Genomic DNA, 23,984 nt, shown 5'->3' on the forward strand with positions numbered 1-23,984 from the left:
CCTATTTCCAAATGCCAGCCAAGGCCACTGATGGTCCAAGGGACTTAGGGACTTTCAGGAGTGCCAAACAGTTTTAAGTGCTCAATTCCTTTGCTTGCTAAGGCAAAGGAATGGTTAAATTCCCAAGAAATGTCTTTAAATAGGCTGCAGACAGTTTTGCAAGCCTTGTTTGTAACCTTTAGTCATTCAGTTTTGCTCCTGCTGAAATGAATGATCAATGTTAATTAGGAACAAGATAACATTTATCAGGGATTGACAAATATTGACAAATATTTATTGGCACGACACTCCCGGTGGGTTCAGAGCTATCCCCAGATGTGGATGCTCATGCTGAACTAGACGCTAACTCCCTTAGCATCAGTGCTGCCATTTACTTTGCTTTTTATTGCTTGTTCCTCACTGCTTTTTATTTTCAGTGCAAGCTTTGCAGTTCACCTTGGATATGATTTCTTGCTTCTTTGGGCAAAGCAGAGATGCACTCTGGGGAATCGATGAGAGGGAGCGCTCAGGTTTACAGAGTCATGTAGGCTTCTTCACAGGGACATTTACCAAGCACCTTTAAAAGATAATGGAAGTATATAACAGCAAAATTGAAATCTTCACCTGGGCATTGTCTGCAACCTGAGACCTTTTAAAGCATCAGAGCAGTTCTTTTTGAGATAAACATATATTTTTTTATTGTTCCATTAAAAATATTCAGAATCTGTCCCGAGTAGTAGCCCCTGTGCTTTGATACTTTAACAATCTCTGATTTTCTTTTTTGGATGAGAGACTTGTAGCCAGACTGGCATGGAACTGCAAGAGGAGCAAACATTGTGCACCAGCTCCCCTAAGTACACACAGTGTTAGTGTGAACTGGGAGCGCACAAATCCCCTGAGCACGATGTAAACAAAACTGCTCAGACAAGCAGGATCCAACATGGGGCTGAGATGATTTTGCCATTGCTTTCCATCAAAATTCCATAATCTTTGCAGCCTCTTTCTTAAAACATTCCCCAAAAGAAGGAGCATATGAGCCTGGGTCGTAGGAATTGATTGCATGTAGCAAAGAGCTGGGAGAAAGGCTCTTCTTGGAAGTGTGCACGCCTTCCCCAAGCATCAGTGAGACAACCCGTGGAGAAACCTTCCAGAGGCACTCAGGCCAGGTCAATCAAATCTATCTTCCCTTAAGAAGAGAGGGCTGCTCTGCTAAGAGCTAAATCAAATAATGAGGTGTTTTGCTCAACAGCTTCCAACCTTTGGTCCTCAGGAGCTTACCAAGGAGTTTGTAACATTTTGTGAGTCAGTGAAAAGCAAGTCCGTATCTGCTTTACCTTCAGCCTTTCAAATGGGATCCTTACGTGCCAGAAACTTGAGAAAGCCACACACCAGAGGAGTTTGAAAACTAGTCGAGAGTGTTTATTTGAATACAGTAGTAACTGTTTGGTCTCTGAAAGACATAATATTTGTGCACAACAAAAACTGTGTGGTGAACTGGGTATTGCTGGAGCACATGGGTATGTGAAGCTGGTTTTATGCATGCCCATCATGGAGGAGGCCTATTTGCATGTGTTTGCTGAATTGCAACATTGCTTTGAGTGGTGCCAGGTGAAATGATGGATTCTGTGGGAATTGTACACCATTACTCTGAGGAATCAGCTAGTGTAGTCTGACAGCACTGCTTGCTCAAGGAACAGGTAGAAGGAGAAGTGGAGGATGGAAACTGGTGAAGGGAAAAACAAATAGGAAATTTGGGGGATTTCCCCTTGGCAAAAATATTAATTCTATGGAAAACATTTGATTTGTTGGATTAAAATCCAGGAAGAAGGGAGGGATTTCTTTAGAATTTTTGTGAAAATCTGTTTTTTCCCCTGGCATCTTCCCAACTGCTGTGTATTGAGAGCACCGGTCACAGGAGAGCAGGGATGTGAGAGGGAGAGGAGTGGGGATGGCTGAAACTGGATGGATAATGAGTGACATTAAAAGATGTAGAAGAGTTGTTCCAAGAAGCAAAATCTGGACAGTGGCAGCTTCAGGGGTGTCCCTCAGCTTCAGGGATGTGAACATGAAGAAAAGGGGAAAAGCCAGGAGGGGGATAGACAACACTCTAAGAATGAATTTGTTTGTAAAATATTTTAACATCTGGACCACCAAGATTAACAATGTCAGGATCCCATTTCAGTTATTCTTTCTTTTCACTATTTGCTCTTCTCTGTCTCTGTTTTGTTTTTGTTTTTCACCCGTGCTTCACGTAGTTTCTCTGTGGCTATGCATCCAGCACATTTGGCCAGTCGCCCACACCCACACCAAAGGTAAACTGAATACACGAGTTCCTCTGTTATATATTCATTCTCCTTGGCAAGGATTGTGCTTTGCTCTTGTTGGTTTATTCCTCTTCTTGCACTATCTATAGAAGATCCATTTCAAGCATCCAATGTGATGGAGAGCATTTTTACAGCTTGTTGAATAGATACAGGTGTATGACTGTCATTTATTTCTAGAATTCAGCTCAGAAGAGCTTTGTAATGACAGGAATTTGGTTTGGATAAAATCAGAACCAGCCTGAGCAAAAGTTCTGAGGATTTTTTTCTGATATTTGAATCATGGTTCATCTGTGGCATTTGGTGGTTGTTTATCATGGTGCCACTGTTGGGTTCAGTGGGACATTATTCCTCCATGCAACTGCAAATCTGGCCCTGTGTTGCCCTTTTGGGGGCAGGAAGCTGACAGCTCGTGTGTGAAGAGAGACTCCTGGATTGCATTTCTGGATTGCTTGGAAATGCCATCATTGTCGGTGGGGTTAGTTCTTGTCCAGAGGAGAGTTCAAATCCAAGCCTTCAAAGACACAGTTAATATTGAACTTTGCCATGATCACCAAAACATGCTCTTGGCACATTTTTAGGTCTTTTCTGTTGCATCTCAACTCCTGACTGGTTCTGATAGCTTCCCAAACCTTTCTTGCTAGATATTTGGCCATAGGGTAGCATACTGTGTGCTAAAGTTTTTATGTTAGCTTTGCAACTCTGCTCACATTTCCATGACAATCTTTTGATATCCAGAGGGTTATGTTCGAGATAGATCTGACTTTCAAAATTCAGGTCCTTGCATGGGGCTGAATTTCAACCCTTCTTACCTGTGCAGTGTCTCGGATGTTTGGACTTGGAATTCCAATGAGGAGGATCAGACCCTAAATGACCCGAAGCCATTCATTCCAGAGTTGGACTCCTTTCCCCTCCATATCATGATTGCAAACTGTTTAGATTGCAGCATTTCGTTGGGCCTGTCTAGAGTGGTAGCAATGCCACGCGCACACACACAAAAATCCTTCCTGAGTTAGCATATAGTGGGATTAAATCCAGGAGAAGCTTGTTGTGCAAAATCTCTTAGAAAAGCCCAGGCCAGTCTTTTTCTCTGAGACAACAGGAGATACAAAGAAATGGGAGGCATAATGCTGATGATTTCTATGAGTTTTGTTGTTGTCATAGTTGTTCTCATAATATAGCCTCTAGTTTTGTACATTTTCTAATTAATAATAATTGACAGCATTTGTCGGGCACTGAGGCAAGGGTGGAACAGCCAAGCCAACAAAAATTTTCCAAATACATCAACATCAGTAAGTTTTATAAAATGGGGGGGTAGTTCAAAATAGGGGGGTGTAGTTCCAAACTCATCACTGTTATGTAGCCCATGTCAGCTTTGCATCTGAAGGCACTTTCCAGACATCACAGCCTTTAGGAAAGAGACTGTCTCTTCACTATATGTACTGTCTCTTCACTATATGTCACTGCAGAACCTGCTGTGAGGGGCCCTCAACTTTCTCTGGTCACCTGGAGGCCATCCAAGTGACATTGCATATAACAAAATAACAAACAAAACCCATCATTTTTCTCAGACTTCAGAAAAAAGGCTGAGAAGCATCATGTCATGTTGCTATGGTCCATTTTAGTGACCTTACAGTCCTAAAGAGATGAGATGACCCTCCTTTGACCAGAACCTTTCCCCACAGTACTGCTGGGGGTACATGCTTCTCTCTCTTTCCCTAACTCACCTTAAGAAATTAATCTTTCTGCATTTCCACCAAAGCCATTGCTCTGTCAGGCCTAGTGCTGAGCAGTGTTCCTGGTTCACCATGCAGCCTTCTCCTTAAAGGAGGAGAAGGTGCAGAGGGACAGCATTAGTAACTCCTACCATTTCTGTCTCAGTGACATTTCTCCTTTTAACTTGCCTTTTGCCTTGCTTCTGTTTACTTGGTTTGGATGTCAAAAACTAAAAAAAACTTTTTCATCATCCTTGCTCAGGCTCTGGGTCTGTATGAAGACCATCCTACCCACCATAACTTTGAGTCCAACTTAATCCACTGAACCTGCCGGGTGCAGGTAGGCTGAGCTGGTAATTGCCTTCTCAGCTGTGGACATGTAAGTACCTAAACATGTCCAAGACACCAGAGAAAGGAGCCTGAATAGGGCCCTAGAGATTTTACAGCTTCACAGAGATGCTGGGAAATGTCCTGATGCTCCAGCTGTGCCACTGGACATCTTGGACACCCCATGCTGTGGGGACATACTCTTGTGTTCTTCTGGTGATATCCTGCCTTGACTTCTATCTTTATGTTACTGCAAACAACCATGAATGTGTTTGCACCCCTAAAGTTCAGGCTGGCTTGAGTTGGCAGAAAGAAGTAGCATTGAAGGTTGTCTGAATGTTGTGCTGGTCTGCCCATCCTTCTGAATTCTCTTCTGAGATGGAGCTTCTCTGTAACCATGTAATTCTCTTCCTTTTTCTTATTTTTCTTTTCCATTTTTTTCCCTTTGATGCTGAGCACAGACTGAGTGATTATTCAGTGCCCCAGTCTGGGCTACAGAACCTGTGGATCCCGTTCGTCCTTCCCTGTGACACACAGGTCTCATCCTCCCTTGCGCTAGGCTCTGTATGGACACCTGTGAAGAGATAACCTGAGTCTCAAAGATGTTACAGTTTCAAGAGTTTGAAAGCTAAGACATGTCTGGCCAGGAGAAAAGCCGAATGTACTCAGCTCTTTCTCCTTCAGGCTATGGAGACTGGGTCTGGTTTTAGCTAAAAAATGCTCCTCCTGGGCAGTAAAACCTCTATTTTCGCTGCCTTGCTAGGCTGTGTTGGCAGGCTGCTCCACTCCTTTTTTTGGCTGTTTTGTTGGGATAAGGAAAGAGGTGTGATTCTCCCCACACTGGTGTTGAGGTGAGGTGAGAGGAACCGCGATGACTTCAGTGGTGTCACCTTGTCCCTGCAGGAGGAAGCTGATGCAAAGCCCTTGTATGAGTATTCATTGTGTGCCTGAGAGCCCACTTAGTGCCCATAGGGCTGGTGCCCACCGCTGAGAGGGGTCTGTGCACCAGTGTCAGGGCCAGGAAGCATGTGAATGGATGGTATGGTGCAGTCTTGAGAAGAGAAGCCCAGACCACTCTGACAATTTGGATAGGAAGACAAGCTGCTTTCTGGCTGCTGTCCCTTCCCTCCAACCCCTCCCAGCAAAAAGCTGTCAGGTGCAAGGATGGAGAAACCATCACTGCTTTTTACCAGAGCTAGATGCATGCAGGGAAGCAATGCAAGGCATCAGTTACCTAGAGAGGCAGGTCCTGCTGTCTGGGAGCAAACCGCTCATGCATTCCCTTGTAGACACTCGTACAAAGTCTTGCACCCTTCCTACCACCACAGCTGAAAAATGACCTCTCCCAGCCAAGCCCAAATTGACAAGCCTAGCTAACATGCAATTGCTTCCAACTTCTGGCCCTGCTCCTGCATCTGTTGCTGCTTCTAACCCCTGCGGCTACTCTTCCACATTTCAGAGAGGTGACCCCTTGCACATAATTAGCAAAGTAATAAGAAAACATTAATCAAAGCTATCCAGACCAGGATTCTTGCTGAAACAGCCTATTCTTCATCAAATCTGTGATAGAATGTGAGTGCCAGACTCTACAGTGCTCTGCAGGTAGCAGCTGCATCCATTAATTACTCTAGATTTGTTAACAGTTTGTCCTTCAGTGGAGAATTGTACTGGCAGAGATCACCTATAGCTGCCCCTGCTCTTCTTGACCAGCAGGCCAGGTTTTCCTGGTGTGTGCATGAACTGGGTTTTCTCTTGTTGGAATTCCATGACGATTTTGTGTTTGTGTTGACTGGGTTTGTCTCAACATCATATCCAGCCTGAGCTGTGCAAATTCCCTGCCCATGGTGAGGGCGTTGGACTAGATGACATTCATTGTCCCTTCCAACCTGAACGATCTGTGATTGTATGAAATTCCTCCATTTTGGGGGGTGGGAATGTTATCTGGCAGGTTATTAGGGCTGTATGATGAAGCACACGTAAAGATTTTGGAAAAGTGGAAATTAAACTCACCACCTTGTGAAACATAACAGCAAGACCAGTGCAAACAGCGACTTTGTGACTCCACAAGTGGCTTGACCACCGGTAAAGAAGAGGATGTTTGGAGGAAAAATGCTTTAAAATCCTGCTGGAATCTTCCCTTTGGGAAATCCCTAGCCATTAGGTCATGCCACAGCTTGCCCTATTTTTTATTTGGGGAATGTTGCATACTGGTGCTCAAGTGTTCCTCCAACCCACCAGCAGTACCTGCTATCCCACAAAGGCTCCCTGAACACCAGACCCTACAAGACACACAGCATCGCTGTGACTGATGTGTGATGAGCTCAGGTGATAGTGACTGACACATAAAATGAGCTAGGGGCTTCATTTAGCCTGGAGGTGGTTTAACAAGGTTCTCCCAGGGCAGGGAGAAGGGCCTATTAAGGGAAACATCTCTGTTCTGCTTTAGAAACACTTGCCCCAAAATGGAGATTGGATTATTAACTTAACCAAGGGAGCTAAACTAAGCAAAATACTCAAAATCATCCTGATTTGCCCTAAATACCTACCTCATTTAGTCTAGCCAATATTCTTTTCCAAACACAGCTCTAATCTTCTCTGTAGTACAGGCTGAGGTATATAGACCTTACTAGAAGTTTCTAGAACTGTTGTAGAGTCGCCCTGCAGCAGAAGTACCCTGGCTTTCTTTTTACCCTACATGGGTCTCTGGTCCTACATCCCAGGGAGCGGGAAGGGCTCAGCCTGACATAAGGAACCACGAGAGAGGAGTTGGCATGGCCATGCTGCAATGCATGGGGACAGGGAAGCCCAAGCCGTTCCCAAGGAGCATCCCTGGGCAGATGCATTGCCCCAAGCTGCAATATAGAGTTTTTCGATGGTCCAGAAGAGGCTGTTTGCCCTCATGGGCAGATCTTCCTCATGGCTTTGCATAGGGCAGATGGGATTGCCAGTCACACAGGAAGGTTTGAGCAGGAGAAATTAAATGATGGCACTTTTCCTCCCTGGGTAGAGGTGTATGGAGCAGGTTGCCAGAGTCTGGCCATTGCAAGCTGTCCGGCTCTGCCCCTGCCCCTCTCCTGCCGCAACACTTAACCGCCTCTGGCCTTGCTCCCTCCTCCAGCCCCGGCTGTTGCGGGAGGTTCCCGGGGATGTGGCCGGAGGGGAAAGGCACTGTTATCCTTTCATTTCCTGAGCTCGCTCCGCTGCGGTTTTGCAGGGAGCGGAGACGAGGAAGCGCTCGCCGACACTCAGCAGCCAGTTCAAGCGGTCCCTGGAGCTGTTGATGAGGACTCTCAGCGTGTGCCAGCCCTTTTTTGTTCGCTGCATCAAGCCCAATGAGTACAAGAAGCCCATGGTGAGTCCTGCTTTTCTCTCCTGGTAGCTTTTTGTACAGGACTGGCCGCGGGGTCACGCTGCCCTGGAGCTAATGACAAAACTCCTTGGGGCATCAGTGGAGTCAGGATTGATCCTGGGTGCTTAGGAAGCCAACCCACAGCCTATTCCACCAGCAAGGGGTTCAACAAAGGGTGGGCAAAATCAGGCACTTGCTTTGCGATCCCATAGCACCCCAAAACTTTTTCACAGAGGGGACCTCCTGCCCCTGCTTTTCTTCCCAAGGACAACCTGGAGGAATTCAGCCTGCATCCCTTTTTCCTATTTGGAAATGCCTCTGAATTTCCATAGGGATAGGTGCCACCCTACCAGGTGAGCTGTAGGGCCCTGGGTTTAGTCCCTATGGCAGGGTTCAATGTTTCCTAAAAGTTATTCCCCTCCCCACGAGTTTTCTCCAAAATCTTCGCTCCCATTAGTTCTCATTCAGTTTCAACCCTGTTTGATCCTTTCAGCTGCTTTCCCCCCACAATTGCCAAAGCTCAATCCTAAAAGCAGAGAAAAATAGAGGCAAAATAGCACAGAGGAATGGTGAGAGGAATTGTTTTGCTGTGATGCCTAGGGACTTGCTTCAAAAGCAACAAACACTCTGGGGACAAACTTGAAGAAGCAAATGAAAGGAGGTGGCTGTAAATCCCTTTGACCACAAAATGGTCATGCAGGGGACTCTGAGATTTGCAGTTAACAGTAAACAATAAGGCAGGACCTTGCAGGACTGGTCTCTGGTGCTGTTAGCAATCACCGTTAGCTGCTCACCACTCTTAATAGTGATACTGCTTGGTGAGGACAAGCTTCATTTAAAAATAATTCCAACTATTTGTTTCTTTGAATAATTTTGCCTGTGCCTTGGCACTTAACTTAGCCAGAGCTGGAGCTTTATCTAAAGTTGGTGTCTGTTAGCAAAGCTCAACTGACTGCAAAAAAAAGCATAAAATACCGAATTTAGGAGCTGTTAGATACAAGCAGTGTTTGTTTGAAACTTACTTTTGCTGTTCAGTGAACCTGGCGTGATGCAGGGTGAAAGTTCTGGAGGCTCTCAGAGCAGTTTGCTGTGCCTTTATTCTGGTTTTGGTAAGCGTAAAAAAGGGCCTAATAGCATATTAATGGAATATTTTGGGTTAATATTTAACAATATGTCTGATCTGAGGTCATCTTTTGAGCTGAGATCAACCTTAAGAAGGCCTTCTTTAAGAACGTGTGATGTTGAGGAATAGATGTATATCCTGAACTGATGTTAACAAATTATTCCCAGTGCCCTGACTCTGAGCTGCTTTTACACCCAGATGGCTGGGATTAGGTCTGGCATTTTCTGTCCTGTGTAGGAAGTCGGTATTTCATCAGTTCTTGCAAGCGCTAAGCCAGAAGTCTCTGTCCAACCCATTTATCTACAAAACTTTCAGTGAGACACAAAAACAGCTATGATTTTGAAATAATTGGACAAAGAAATTAACCTCCCCATTAAAGTAATGAGTAGATGAGCTAACACTGAATTAGAGACTTCAGTGCTATATAATATGAAATGTGAATTCTTGCCAAATTTATTTTGGGCCTTGGTTTAATAACACAAAGGAGAAAAACAAACAAACAAACAAAAAACAACAGCCAGATAATGGTACACAGAGCTGTACAGGGTGACTGCAAAAGAGAACATTTTCTGGGAGTTCATTTTCTGTCCCTGGCTTTGAAGGAAAGTGTACTGATAGTGATAGGAAATGGGATAGTGGGAAGTGAAAGGTCAGTGGAAAGTCCTGACTGTTTGTTACTTTATGTTATTTTAAAACTTTTGCTTCCTTCTAAATGTGCTTTTGGGGGTGGGGGTGGGTGGGTGTTGGAAATTGTTTGCATCAGGATGCTGGCTGGAGTTCACTGGGTCTGTACATCATCCCATGCTGCTGTTTCTTGGCATTGCTCTGTTGTTCTGGTTAGTGCAAGAGAAAAGTGTGGGATGAAATAGGTAACAAACCACGCAAAGTCAAACCTGTTTCCAGCAGCCTGTGCCTCATCAGGCCTGGATGCCGGGAGCACACGGTTGCCCATATGTGCAATGAACTAGCCCTACAAACACTGGAGGGTTATTTGCAAGCCCACAACCGTACACACACCCTTCTGCTTCATGGCAATGGCAGACAGAGGAACACACACCTCTTTCCTCTGCACCTTTCTCATCCTCAAGACCCACTTCAGATAGAGACAGCTTGAGACCAAATCTGGGTGATGCTACTTTCTGCCTTTTCCTCGCTCATCTGTTGTCTTCTCCTGGGATCAGGATCTGCCTCACTTCACTCCAGCCCTTTCATGGTTAAGTGGCTGCTGTGAGCTAATCAAAAATCTCCCTCCAGGGATGGGGAGATGGGTGCATCCATAGGGAATATCCTCCTGTCCCAGCAGGTGCACCTGGGATACAGGGGTATCTGAGATACGGGCACATACCTAGCTCTCCTCACCCACTGCAGGGAGAGCCTAGGTGACTCACATTTTGGATGCTCCTATCTGTACATGCACAGATCCTTACATTTTAGACAGCTGAAGGGACGGCAGATGAATAACACCCTGGCAGTAATTCTTTGGCCCAGGCTGAGATTTACTGTCCTGAGTTTCTGTGGTGTGCCAGCACCACACCATGTCCACCTTTGGTTTAGACTTGGGTTGAGCACTATTTGGATGCTCCCAGCAGACAACACAGGCTGCAAGAGGGTGCTCTCAGGGGCTCCAGGATCCTTCCTAATGCACTAAAGCACGGCAGAGATTTTCCTAAGCCTCCCTTTGCTTCAGCAGATCTGCCCACCTAGCAGCACCACGCATTCTCCTCCCTGAGGCACCCAAAGCAAGGGAGAGCAGCCAGGTTTATTAGCAAACATCTGCAAGGACTGGGTTACCTGTGTCTGCTGCCTGGCCTTGAAACCATCTGCTGCTTGTCAGGAGCAGCCATGAATGCTGGTCTGAGATTTGCCGTTCCCCTTAAAACCCTCAGCTGGTCTCAGTTCTGACCTGCCCATCTGAAGCTCCTCAGATGTCCTCCTGGGTACAGGGTGGTTTGATGCTTACAGGCTTATCTCAGGGCCTCAGCATTTCTGAGGCTGCACTTTTCCTTTGTGTGACTTCAGGGTGTCACCTACCTTAACTTCAACTGATGTCAGCACCCGAAGACCTCTGAGTGTCTGAGCCTTTGCTGATACGGTCCTCTGCTTACTCTGCCTGCAAAACAGTACCGTCTTGCCTGTACAGGAGTGCTGTGATCATGCCAGCAAAGCTCAGAGCAGTGGTCAGAAGTTAACAACCACGAGTGGTCATTGCAAGGATGACTGTATGGTTTGACCCTTGCAGATGCAGCATTGCTGCCCATTTTCCCAAGGTGATGCTCACCGTTGCATTGTACTCTCCAGTTCTCCTCCCAGTCCTTAGTGTAATGTGTAGGACACATCCAGTCTTGCAAGAATGAATTAAAGAAATGGAGTGAGTCAAACACACTGAACAGTTCATCGGATCAGGCCCATGACAGCCAACAGTCCTACAGCCTTGGGTTCATCAAGTGACGGATTTGGGTGGGTGCCTGACTTGCTTGCCCCACTCACCTTCAGAGTCCCCACTCTCTTATGGCCAATCCAGGCCAAGATGTGCCATCAAACCACCGTGTCCTGTAACCTCCCCAGCTGTTTGACCGGGAGCTGTGCGTCCGTCAGCTGAGGTACTCGGGAATGATGGAGACCATCCGGATCCGCCGAGCTGGCTACCCCATCCGCTACACATTTGTGGAGTTCGTGGACCGGTACCGGGTGCTCATGCCTGGGGTGAAGCCAGCATACAAGCAGGTGAGCATCTTCTTCCACAGGAAATGGTTGCTCTCTGCTGGGCTCCCCAGAGATATTTATGGGGTGTGCTTCCTCTGAAAAAGCAGTTATGCAACATTTGATCCCCAGATGTTACAGTGGTGCTCTGGGCTTTCCACGTGAAGAAAAAATGGTTATGGGGCTGGCAGGGACCCATGGCCATATGCAGCCTGCCCTTCTCACTCAACCTTAAATGTGGTGACAGTAAAGCCCTGGGAACCTCATTAGCAGAAAACTGCTGGAACTGGGATCAGAAAAGGTCCCCACTGGGCTTGGGAGGAGCAATTGGTGAGACTGGTCCTGGTGAATCCCATCCCCTCTCCTACCAGGGCGACCTGCGTGGGACATGCCAGCGCATTGCTGAAGCAGTGCTCGGGAAGGATGGTGACTGGCAGATTGGCAAGACAAAAATATTCCTGAAGGTAGGTGGTTTTCCAAATCCCCCTGCCATCTGGAACCCTTGCCTGTGAAGGGGTCTCCTGCCACTCCCTTTCCATCACAAGACTTGACCTTTACCCACAGTCAGCCCCTCCTGGGCTTGTGTGGCAGTGGGTAAGACATGGGCCAAGGCAGGATATTTGGGGCTGGCTTGGGAAACAGCGGGCAGGAGGAAGCCCTGATACTGCCAGCACTGATGTATGCATGTACCCATACGGACACAGGAAGAGTCACATACAGCACACGGCCTTTTCCCTCCTGTGCTGAGCTGTAGAGGAATGCAGCTGGGTTAATTAGCATTGATAACATACAGCTATGAGTTGGCTTCAGGGGCGGTGAGTTGGCCGATGTGGATAAGGTGCAGCTGTGGATGGTTCTGTTAAGTGGTTGGGAGCCAATGAAGAGAGAGCAGCTGAGGAAGAAGTTGAGAGAGGAAGAAGCAAGAGAAGGGAGAACACATGCCCTGGATGAGGTGAGATGAGAAGGTGGCAGCAGAGGGACTGGCATGAAGAGTATGCTGGTATGAGATGGTGAAAGACCTTGTTGCAGCATGATAGTCTGGATAGTGCTGTGACACTGAGCTGCTCAACCTCATCTCCTATCTTCGCCCAAAAAGCACAGAAACAGCAGGAAGAATGTTTATGCAGAGCCCTGCAGAGAGAGGAACTGAGAGCACACCAGTCTCACTTTGCTTTCAGCACATCCTTGCACCACCCAAGATGTGCCTGCAGCCTCCCTCTCTGCATCATTCTGGCTGACACAGAGCAGCCCGGCACTGCCACCCCATTCATGCTCACCGCTCCTTACAAAACCCATTCCTGCGTTTCTCTGGAAAGGTGAAGCTGAGCTGGAGCCAGGCTGGAAGCAAAGGCTTCTCTTGAAGGCAAACCTCAGTGGTAAACCCTGACTGCTTATATTGAAATTTACCCTCAACCCCATCACCAGCGTGAACACCCCCATCTCTTCCCTAGATGCTGTTCCCACTAGTGGCTCTTTCTAGAGCCTGTTATCACAATCTCGCAGCTGTCAGGGCAGGAAATGGAGAAACTGGGAGGCCCCGAGGGCTGCGTGAGGTCGAGCAAAGCAGGAAACGCATGGAGCTGCCCCTGCGGCACCCAGCACGGCAGGGCTCAGCATGCCACAGCCGGGAAAAAAAGCCGAGTTACAAACAGGGTGAGAGGAATCAGCAGAAAGCTTGGACTGGTGCATGCTCAAGGAAAGTCAGTGTTTCAAGGAGCTGTTTTGCCCTTAGGGTATGGAGGCATTGCAGCCTTGGCTAGTGGGAGTGATGGGACTCAGGCAGCCTGAAGTTTGTTCCCAAATGTGTCCCATGCTCCTGGGAACTGCTCCCATGGCTGACAGCACTATCAGGGAGCTCTGCATGGCAAAGCAACGCAATTTGGTTGTTTCCAAACTATCAAGTACTGCATACACAGCTTTTGGATGCTCTGGTTCATTTGGGGATGAAGGCAGCAGATCACTAGGGTTTGTTAGGATTTCCCCAGCGAGTAGGTGGGGTGATACTTGGGATGTAAAATGTCCCAAGAGGGTTTTTTTGGACATTTCCTCTGGGGAAGGGCCTTGTGCCACCTCTCCTGCCACGTCAGGCAGATGGAAAGCTTGAGGCATGAGTGCTGTGTCACTTCCTCCCACAGGACCACCACGACATGCTGCTGGAGATTGAGAGAGACAAGGCCATCACAGACAAAGTCATCCTTATCCAGAAGGTGGTCCGTGGGTTTAAAGACAGGTAGGTGTGAGCCCCACTGCCAAATGAGAAGTGGGCTACGTGGGATGTGTCACCCAGCAAGCAGCCCCTAGGGGATGCATCACTCCCTGGGTGCCCACCTGCCCTGTCTGCATCTGGGGAGGGGGGAGCCCTGGTGTGTTGGCACTCAGGAGCGTCAAGTATTGTGAGAAAACTGTAGAGGAAACGAGGAAAACTGTGTTATCTGCTTCAAACATGGATGGTATAGAATCTTCTGTCCCTGTTCAGTGTGGTCTTCAGGGGGGCTGATGTTTGCTATGACACTGCAGCAGTAGGACTCTGAGCCTGCTGAAGGCTCAGCTGAGCCTCCAGTATGAGGATCCCCACAAGTCTGCAATGGGACCACAGGGTCATCCACTGTGACTAATGTTGCTGTCCCAAAGGCCAAAGGGGTTCAGGACTCTCCTTTTTGCAACTCAGTTGCCAGACCTGGGAGGAGGGTAGGTAGCCTTGGAGAGCTCATAGCGCCGTTGTGGAAGAAGAGGGGGAGCCACAACCAAGGGCCAGCTTCACCCACAGAGAAGGGACATTCTTGGGGCTTTGTGCTTTTTGACTGTCCAAGCCATGGCTGCGACTCAGGTTGTACCTTAGGTTTTGCAGAAAGGGCAGATGCTAAATAACTCAGCAATCTTTCCCACAGTAATCCTAGCAAGACCCTCAAGCCCTTACAAAAAAAATTGTCTCCAAGGTGTCTACAGGTAGAATCAAGCCAGGCTAAGAAGAATGGGAGCAGCAGGGTGGTGTGGCCGAAGTTTGCTCTTGATCATTTGGGTGAGATTAAATCCATTCTCAGGTGTTAGAATCGAAGTGGGGAGAGCACACTGGGAAGAGGTTTTAGAGGCGAGAGGAGGGTCCCAGGTGGGGGGAAGGAGGGGACCATTCCCAGCATCTTCTGCTCTGCCCATTCCCATCGCCTGGCAGAATCTGCCTGCAGAGACCTGTCAGATAGAGCCCCTACAGATCGTTTTATGAAAGCAAGGAGAGCTGGGGGAGGAGACTTTTTCAGGCCTAAAATTCAGTGTTTACTCTACCTGGCTGATCACTTTCAAATCTCCAAAGAATGAGGCCCAGAAGATGATGATAACTTGTGGCCAAACCGCCGAGGCAAGTGATTGAAATGCCTTTGCAGGTCCAATTTCCTGAAAGTGAGAAATTCAGTCCTCATGATTCAGAGATACTGGCGTGGACATAACTGCAGGAAGAACTATGGTGCTGTAAGTACAGGGGTGCATCCTCACACCTCTGCCTTCCTACCTCTTTCAGCTGGGTCATAAAAGAGTTTTCTGGCTCAAAACGCCCCACTGAGTGTAGGAGGGGTTTGGGTTGGCTTTTATTGGTTGGAGCAATGCATGGAGGTTTGCTTTTGCTGCTTTGCCTTCTCATGGAAGAGAGTACCTGACCACCTTCTAGTTGTCCTTTTCCCCATGAGTTAGGTGTCCATTGCACCAACTGGTCACTTGGGGTTCTAAAAGTCTTCCCCTAGTCTCCAGGTGACTGAAAACTTAAAAGCAGCTTCCCCTGAAAAACAGACTCCATCTGCAGGTGGGACCGTAATTTGGTTTCTCACCAACCCAGCCCACGGCTTTCTTCTCTTCCTGTCCCAGCTGGCTCTGACCCAACAGCAGGTCATTCAGAAAATGCATTGGGGTCTAAAGTATCTCAATATCATCCTCCAAGCCTGAAACTTGATATGAATAGCCACTCCCAGGTGGGTCAGGATGCTGCCTTTTGCCATGAAACAAAAGCTTGGCTGTCAGGCAGGAGGTCTGCAGATTGTGGACTTCCATGGGAGCAACCCTCATAGTTTGTGGCTACATTGAGATGACCAGCCAGGCCTCCTGAGGGCTCTCAAAGTCAGAAACTCTATAGGACTCAGTGGGGAAGAAACTGCCTTTGTCTTTCCTGGTCTCTGAATCAGTGCCACAGCTGAAGGGGTTCATTTCTCCACCCTCTTGGAGAACCTCCCTCCTGAAGGCTTGTCCTGGCGGGGGCTGATTTCAGCGGCTGTTATTTACAGCCATGCAAGAAGATTATAGCATGGAAATCTGCTTATGCTGGGTGAGCTCCTGGGTGGTGGGGTGGTTTCATCCTGCTCCTTCTTGCAGATGCGGATCGGCTTCCTGAGACTGCAGGCCCTCTACCGATCCCGCAAGCTCCACAAGCAGTACCATATGGCTCGCCGGCGGATCATCGAGTTTCAGGCACGATGCCGGGGCTACCTGGTCCGTAGGGCTTTCCGCCACCGCCTCTGGGCTGTGCTCACCGTCCAGGCATATGCCCGGGGCATGATCGCCCGCAGGCTGTATAAGCGCCTTCGAGGGGAAGTAAGTACCACGGAGGAGAGATTGGTCACGGAAAATGGAGGTGGGGAGAGGGGAAGTAAACATACTTCTGCATCACATGCTCTTGGGATCGGTTTTTAAAGAGCAAAAAAGAATTTCACAAAGAATCGGATGCCTAAACAGAAGGGCTCTTGTGTTTACTCCCCCAGTACCATCGACGCCTGGAAGCAGAGAAACTTCGGCTGGCAGAGGAGGAACGACTCCGAAAGGAGATGAGTGCCAAGAAAGCCAAAGAGGAAGCAGAAAAGAAGCACCAAGTACGCAAGGACTGATGTCTTTCTGGGGTTCCATCTCTGTTTTCCTGCTCTGATTTTGCTTCTTTGAGAGGGAATGCCAAAAATATCTAAGGGATTTCTGCTCTGCTTGAGCGGTTTGTATTTAATTCACTACTCTGTGCTCTAACTAGTTTGAAGCTGCTCCAGAATTTCTGATCTGCTGCACAGGAATGCCAGAGATTATGGTTATTATTCACTTGCTTTTGCTATTGTATAAAGGCTGAAGGGGGAACTGGGACACTCTACATGTGTGTACACATACAAGGTTGTTGTAGAAAAGAAAAAAATAAGGTCAGTGAAAGTCTCTGTGCATAGACAAACCCCTTAAACAGGTACTAAGGAATGAGAAAATGCTATTGCTTTGTCCTTCTGCAGCTAGGGAACTGAAGCATGGACATGTCACTGATTTGCTCCAAGTCATGATGCTGGTAGTACCCCAAGCACGAGGCAGTCTGCCTTTCTAAAGCCAGGCCCTGTAAAATTTAGCACCAGCTCTTTAAAGGGAGCAGTTCAGTCACTGTACTTGTCCTCTTGCAGGTACGTCTGGCCCAGCTGGCACGGGAAGATGCAGAGAGAGAAGTAAAGGAGAAGGAGGAGGCACGTCGGAAGAAAGAGCTGTTAGAAAAAATGGAGAAAGCTCGCAATGAGCCAGTGAATGACTCAGACATGGTGGACAAAATGTTTGGATTCCTGGGGACTACATCCTCCCTGCCTGGCCAGGAAGGACAGGCACCCAATGGCTTTGAGGTACTGGAGACATGCATGAGCCTGTCTTTCACATGAAAGGCTTTAGCAATACGTTAATGAATCAGGGGAGAGTACAGCAATACAAAAGCGGGTCTCTGAAGGCTTCCTTCAAGACCAAGCTCTTCTGTGTGGCCCCAGAGGGTTGCTGGGCTGTGGCTGGGGACAGGAAGGCAGTCTGCAGGCTTTCTCTGGGGCTATGGAATGCAGAGCAGTATCACTATAAGATCACTGAGGACCTCTGACCTTTGAGATATTTTCCTTCATGGTTCATCACAGGCTCACAACATTTAGCTCTTGGACACCCTTTCCCCATGCTAGGAATGTGGCCATGCTTTTTGCTTCTCTGACTGCTATGGGGACACTCCTGGGCACAGGCATGTCCTTCAGGACTTGTGATTTGCATGGGCTCCAGAGTTGTATTTCATAGTTTTCCCTCCAGCTGGCTTTACCTTTGGGGATGGAAGTCAGACAGAAGAGTCAGGCCCGAAGGGAAAGGGTAGTTCAGTATCCAAAGCCATGCTGAGTGCCTGACATGTCCTTCCCCACCAGGATCTTGAGCGAGCCCAGAAAGAGCTGGAGGAAGAGGACCTGGATGCAGCATTGCCTCTCCCTGAGGAAGAAGAGGAAGATCTCTCAGAGTACAAATTTGCCAAGTTTGCTGCCACGTATTTCCAGGGCACAACAACACACACCTATATCCGCCGGCCTCTCAAGCAGCCTCTCTTGTACCATGAAGATGAAGGAGACCAGTTGGTGAGGGAGGGGATGAAAAACCTCGAGCAGGGCAGGGTGGGTTGGGGCAAGCCTGGGCAACCCTTCAGCCAAAGGGCACCAACAGTTTCCCTTTGGAATACACTGGTTCGGTGGGGAGTACAGCCCCCATCTGCTGCATGTGTCAGTAGACACTGGTCCCACCAGCATGCTTTGAGCTGACAAGACAACAAGCATTAGAGGGGTGAGTCCATCTCTGTGCCTTGATGTTTGTGTTAAGACAGTTAATGAAGTTCTCTGGGCTCAAGGCATGGACGATGAAAATTGTTGAGCGAGTGCTCCTTGTAAAGTTGCTACTGAGCAGCTAGAAAAGTTGCTTCTTACCTTGTCATACACGCCAGGGCAGAACTAGCAGAGAAAAAACACTTGTGCTATAGCCAGCAGTACAAGAGCAGAACTGTGTTGAACTTACATGACTATAATGGACATTACATTGGCCGTGAGCTTGCCTTCTCTGTGGTTCTCCTTCCCCTCTGCTCTGGGTTAGGGGTTGCCAGTTGCTGCTCCTCCTTAAGGCTTGCACCTCCTAGCCAAGAAGAAGCCTCTCGCAGCATGCATAAACACAGTCATGATGGCTTGAACGCAGAGCCTGAACTTGTGGTCCCAGCCACCAGCCTGCCCGGCTTGCTCAGATGCATGACTGCTGCAGGCAAAAATGTGTGTGATTCAGGGAAGTGTTTCACCTCCTGTAGATGTACAGAGAGACCACAGTGGTGATCCTGATGGATTCAGCATGACTTGACCACCCCCTTCACTACCCTAGTGTGAGCTAATGGGGTGTAACTTTCCGTTCAAATAGGCAGCACTTGCTGTATGGATCACCATCCTCCGTTTCATGGGAGACTTCCCTGAGCCGAAATACCACACAGCCATGAGTGATGGTGGTGAGAAGATACCAGTGATGACAAAAATCTACGAGACTCTTGGGAAGAAGACCTATAAGAAAGAACTTCAAGCTCTGCAGGGAGAAGGAGAGGTAACTGCTGCGGCTGAAAAAGAGACGCCGTTGTTAGGAGTTGGATGTTGAAATGTGTTAGAAAGGAACAACTTGTGGGGTTTGCTGCAGGCAATCAGTTTGTCTATTTTATTTGCAGTTAGGCTACAAAGGGCAAATTTCCCATGTGTCAGGTATTGATCCTGTCCCTTCTTCTTCACAGGAGTAACTGAATGTTCCCCAGCAGTATGGTAGGGGGGATGCCTCCCACGGTATCTCTCATGGGGATTTGAGCTCTCCCTGCACCCTATAGGGCAGAAATGCAGGGGGGGAATGCAGCGTCCTGTGTCATTGGTCTCTTGTTTGGGGATTTCTTCTTGATCTTCCCTGGGTCAGAAGAGACTAAATTAAAAATGTGCCCTTAATCCTGGAGCAGGAAGTAAAGAATTACTGGGAGATTAAGCTGTGGAAATCAAGAAAAAAATAAATCTGTATTGCATCCTCAGTGCATTCTGGGATGTCACTAGAGGACTTCATCTTAGGACTCTTCCAGATAAGACATTGCTCTGGATAAACTACCATCCATGACACTGATATGCTTTCATCTTTGGCAAGTGCTTTATTCAATAGGACAAGATGCCACCTGGTATCGGCATTTTCTAAATGACACTGTTGCGTTTACAAGAAATTTTCGGTAATAACGTTTGGACAAGCCCCTGTGGCATTTGCAGAAGTAATTTAACAAATCTAGGTTTTAGAGATGGTGATATCATCCAGCACTTTCAGTGAATTACCTGAGGAGAGTAGCCTCATGTAGATTGTAATTCTGTAAAAATACACAGCAAGAATCACTTTTCATTCCTTCTACCCGTAGTTTCTTGCTTGTTTATTACAAAGAGGCATGTTTTGTCCAGTTGAGACATCAGGTAGTACAGAAAAGAAGGGAAATTTAAGCTCTCATTTTCCTCTGTGTTTACATCTGCTTTGCAGAATGCACAACAGTGCAGAGAGGTCTGACCTGACCCTGAGTGTGATGATATGCAAATCCAGGTTTACAGTACCAACTTGGCTTTATAATGGATATAAACCATCACAGCTGGTTTGGTTTGATCTCTCGAAGTGTTGATCTGGTGTAAAATTATAGTTTTTTTCGAAGCTGTTTAAAAGGGGGAGGGGGTCAAAAAGTGATTATCCATGCCATTTTAATTCCACGGCCAATGTAAATTTGATGTAGAAGTAGTAAGCCAACAGTAACTGGATGATATGTAGCCAGTGCCTGGGTCTGTCCCACATCAAATTTATTCTTCTGGGAAATCTGATAGAGCACAGAGCTGGCTACCGGTGATGAAACTGCAAGGAGTAACTACCTGCCCATGAATCCCAGGCTAGGTGACTTGCAGCTTGCATACCTGCTATGCAAATGGCTCATCTCACAGAGTGATCTTGCTCATCTCATTTGCACTGTAGGAACAAGCCTGAATGTCATACAGCAGAACTGGGTGGACCCAGGCTGAGTAGGAGTCAGCCATGTAGCCAACATAACTTGTTTCAGATGTCCCCAGTATGTAACGTTGATCTGAGGGAGGCTCGTTGATTAGAGAGCATCTACAAAATTCAGAGCCAGACCTGGGTTATCAAGGGGCACGGGAATATGGCTCCACACTTCTGGTTCCCCCCATCCTCTGAAATATCTCCCTCTCCGCCCAGGATTGATGGTCTTTTGCAGAAGCCCAGGGGAGGCAGGGAGAGCGCATACTCAGCAGGGCTCTGTGTCTCACCAAGTTATGTCCACACCTCTTGCTTTGCAGAGTACTCACATTGATGGGCACAAGAAGAACAGTGTGCGGCACAAACTGGTCTCCTTAACACTCAAGAAGAAATCCAAACTGACGGAGGAGGTGAGAGGAGACGCTTGGCCGCCTGGCAGCACAAGTGCCGTTGGATTGTCTGCAGCCCTCTCTGACTCTCTTCTGCTTTTCCCTAGACAACATAGAACCAGCCCTGCTCTGGGTTTGGCGCTACCTGTCTCTCTGCCTGAAAGATTTAAGGAGTGTTTAAGGGGAAAGGTTGGCTTCCCGTGTCTCCTTGAGTCATTCTGCACCTCGCGCCGGCCTCCCCTCGGCTCCTGTTCTCCATCCATCCAGCACCTTCCCTCCCCTCTTTCACAGCCCTCCATCCAGCTGCCGATACCTCTCACCACTTTGTAATGGTCTGAATGTTATCCCTGCTTTTAGCTTCCTTCCCTCCACCGTGGCATAGGTAGCAGAGGTGGGGTCTCCAAATGTGCTCACCCATCCACCCTCTGCTCCTCTCCAGTGCCAGGGGTAAAACTCCCCCAGGAGCAGTTAGCCCAAGCTGAGACCTTTCAAAAATCCCATCTCAAAAGAGTGAGGAGTAATAAATATCGGGTGGGGAGGATGAAAGCAATGCAAAGACATGCATTCAGTCTTCTTTTACACACTGCCATGTCTGCTTCCAGAGTAGGCACCATCTTGCCTGGCTATAGCTGCTTGAGAGCATGAAGATTGCTCTCTGACAGAGTCACCCTCCTTCCCTTTAGGGTCAGTGGGAAGAAATAGGACCCAACCCAGCTTACCCTATGGTGGCTCTGAACATGCTCTAGAAATGCCCATCTTTCTCCAGTGTCTCCACATGGAGACTGGGTTGACTAGCTGAGGCAGAGAGCTGGTAGGTGCACGAACGCCATCCCTGTTTCCACAAACAGCACCATGCTTATGTGCTTTCAGCTGCCTCATTAGCATGGGGAGTGGGTTCATTCTGTCAGTATTTTAATGATTTTTTTAATATTACTGAGTTAAAGGGACAAGTTCTCCTTGTCAATAAGCTGGGGTTATTCCAAAGATCCTTGGTGGCCCTCTCCCAGCTGCTGGACCACCTCAGAGCTGGGATGCAAGGCTGCCATTGTAGAAACCCTGGGCAAGGACCAAGCAGGTGGGAGTGTGACTAGACAGGACCATTTTCAGCTTCATCCATATGTGATTAAAGCCAACAAAGTCAAACCCTCCCATTGCTGTTCAAGTACTAGACTGAAGAACTTCTAAGACCCCTCCTGGCTGGTGGAGGAGTCCTTCTGGGGGAGCACCACACGTTTGGGACTGGGGAGGGGGGGGACCATAGTAACTGGCTGTACTGAAAGGGAGCAATATGTCTGGTTGGCAGGTGACAAAAAGACTTCACGATGGTGAGTCTACGCTACAGGGAAATAGCATGCTCGAAGACCGACCCACCTCCAACCTGGAGAAGCTCCATTTCATTATTGGTAATGGCATCCTCAGGCCAGCCTTAAGGTTAGAAATCAAGACATAGGCATGAACATGCCATTCTTTTCATTCCTTCTTCCTTGAGCTTTTCTTGAGCTATTCAAATGATTTTGCTACTCTGTGTGGCTTCAAGAAGTTCTTCTATCATTTTTCTGGTTGTGTTGTATAATACGGGCTGGGCTGGATCTTGTTCATGATCTGTATCAGGCCGGGTGGAAAGACCACACAGAAGGAATCAAATGCTTCTGAAAGTGATAGCAGCTACTGGACTGGGTGTTTTTTAATACTCATTCTTGTTCACTACCCTTTTTTTTCCCATTTAACCATTAGGTCTCTTTTGTTTGTGTGATTGCTTTTAATGGTACACTAATAAAAAACTCAAAATCATTTCAATTGCTAAATTAAACATTCAAAAATTGGAAAGTGCCAAATTAAGGCTACTGGAACATCTTTGGTTTAGCTTATTTCTGTGTGTGTGTGTCATAACGTATACAATGTGTCCTTTTTTATGTAGTCTCACACTTTTCACTCACACTTACCTGTGTAGTCCCGGAACATGGCGAGCATCCTTATCTGATAACCAGCTTCTCTCATTTTCATTTTATCCTCCCAGTTCAGCATGAAACTCTTAGTGTTACTTTTCTGCACAAAATCTTCTCTGAAGGCAGACCTGATAGTGTCCCATGGGCTTTCCCATGGTGTTTGTCAGCCTAACAGGTTGGCTAACATTTTTGTTGCCTCCCATGTAGGCGAGGAAGTACTGTTATCCCTTCTTTTGCATGTGGAGAACTAAGGTTAAAAGTTAAAGCTTAAAGAACTTAAGCTTAAAGGTTAAATATCAAACATGGACATTACATTCTAAATTGAGATACCTGTCAATGTACATGCCTGTTTGGGTAAGAGCTGGGCAAACCTTGACCTCCCCTGGAGGTGATAGTTCCCAACACTTCCACAAAGCAACTTCAGGTGTCTCAAGAGGGACAGCCAGCGAATGAAGATTCTCAGCTGATAGCCTTCTTATGACAGTTAGTTTAGGAGGCTCTTTTGGCATTACTGGGAAATCTTTGTAAGAAGGCAGAGTAGACTCCTTCATCCAGTGACACTGAGCTTCCTTGAACCCTGAGACTCCCTTTTATTTCACTCTTTCTCCAAGCAGTGCCAGTTAGCTGTGGGGAATCTCAGCTGCAGCACAGGGAATGCTCAGTGGACATTGCAGGACTGGTGGTGGGTGGCATTTTATAGACACTGTATCAATCAGGGTGACCATCATCAGGGCAGTTAATTTAATATCCTTGCAATGCTAAAATGAAATTTTAGCTATCAATCACAGGCAGACAGGGTCTGTCTCTTTCTGTTCCTGTGGAAAACCATCACCTCGTTAACTCTTAATGCTTTCTTCATTCCTATTGCAGGGATGAAATCTATTGTCAAATCTGCAAGCAACTGACCCAGAACCCATCCAAAAGCAGCCACGCCAGGGGTTGGATCCTGATGTCCCTCTGTGTGGGATGTTTTGCCCCTTCTGAGAAGTTTGTGAAGGTAAGTTGTAGGTGATATTTGTCTCATGAATTATCGGCTAATGTATTTTCTTTTCCATCCATTGGACCAGCTTTTCTGTTTGGTTTCACAGTAGAGGATGTCCTGGTCTATATCTTCGCCAGGAATGAAAATGACAGTTCCTAAGGAAAGTGTGCATGATCCCAGGTTCAAAGTCTAAAGCGGATCTGATGAGTCACTCCTGAGAAGTGACCCGTTCTTTTCTGTGACTTTAGAGGGAATGTAGACAACCAGCTCAGATGATGCCTCCTGCACTGCAGATGTGTGATTAAGTGACTTCTGGCAGGAAGGTTGATTGTGGGGGGCTGCAAGTGG

At 47.4% G+C, this 23,984-nt stretch overlaps 1 protein-coding gene across 6 annotated transcripts in view; it reads left to right on the forward strand.

Annotated features, from left to right (window-relative positions):
- Positions 1-23,984, forward strand: part of MYO7A (myosin VIIA) — a 108,119-nt gene that overhangs the window by 59,989 nt on the left and 24,146 nt on the right. For 4 of the 6 annotated variants that reach the window (XM_037376432.1, XM_037376428.1, XM_037376427.1 and 1 more), the window contains 14 exons: positions 2,235-2,291; positions 7,557-7,694; positions 11,380-11,538; positions 11,886-11,978; positions 13,650-13,744; positions 14,892-14,976; positions 15,868-16,086; positions 16,254-16,361; positions 16,917-17,126; positions 17,676-17,879; positions 18,697-18,873; positions 20,640-20,729; positions 22,012-22,139; positions 23,525-23,651. In XM_037376432.1, the coding sequence (XP_037232329.1) occupies positions 2,235-2,291; positions 7,557-7,694; positions 11,380-11,538; positions 11,886-11,978; positions 13,650-13,744; positions 14,892-14,976; positions 15,868-16,086; positions 16,254-16,361; positions 16,917-17,126; positions 17,676-17,879; positions 18,697-18,873; positions 20,640-20,729; positions 22,012-22,139; positions 23,525-23,651 (1,890 nt within the window). The remainder of the gene's footprint in view (positions 1-2,234; positions 2,292-7,556; positions 7,695-11,379; positions 11,539-11,885; positions 11,979-13,649; positions 13,745-14,891; positions 14,977-15,867; positions 16,087-16,253; positions 16,362-16,916; positions 17,127-17,675; positions 17,880-18,696; positions 18,874-20,639; positions 20,730-22,011; positions 22,140-23,524; positions 23,652-23,984) is intronic. The other 2 variants (XM_037376430.1, XM_037376431.1) reach the window with 1 other exon arrangement.

This window comes from Falco rusticolus, chromosome 2, assembly GCF_015220075.1.
Source record: "Falco rusticolus isolate bFalRus1 chromosome 2, bFalRus1.pri, whole genome shotgun sequence".
Classification (NCBI taxonomy): Eukaryota; Metazoa; Chordata; class Aves; order Falconiformes; family Falconidae; genus Falco; species Falco rusticolus.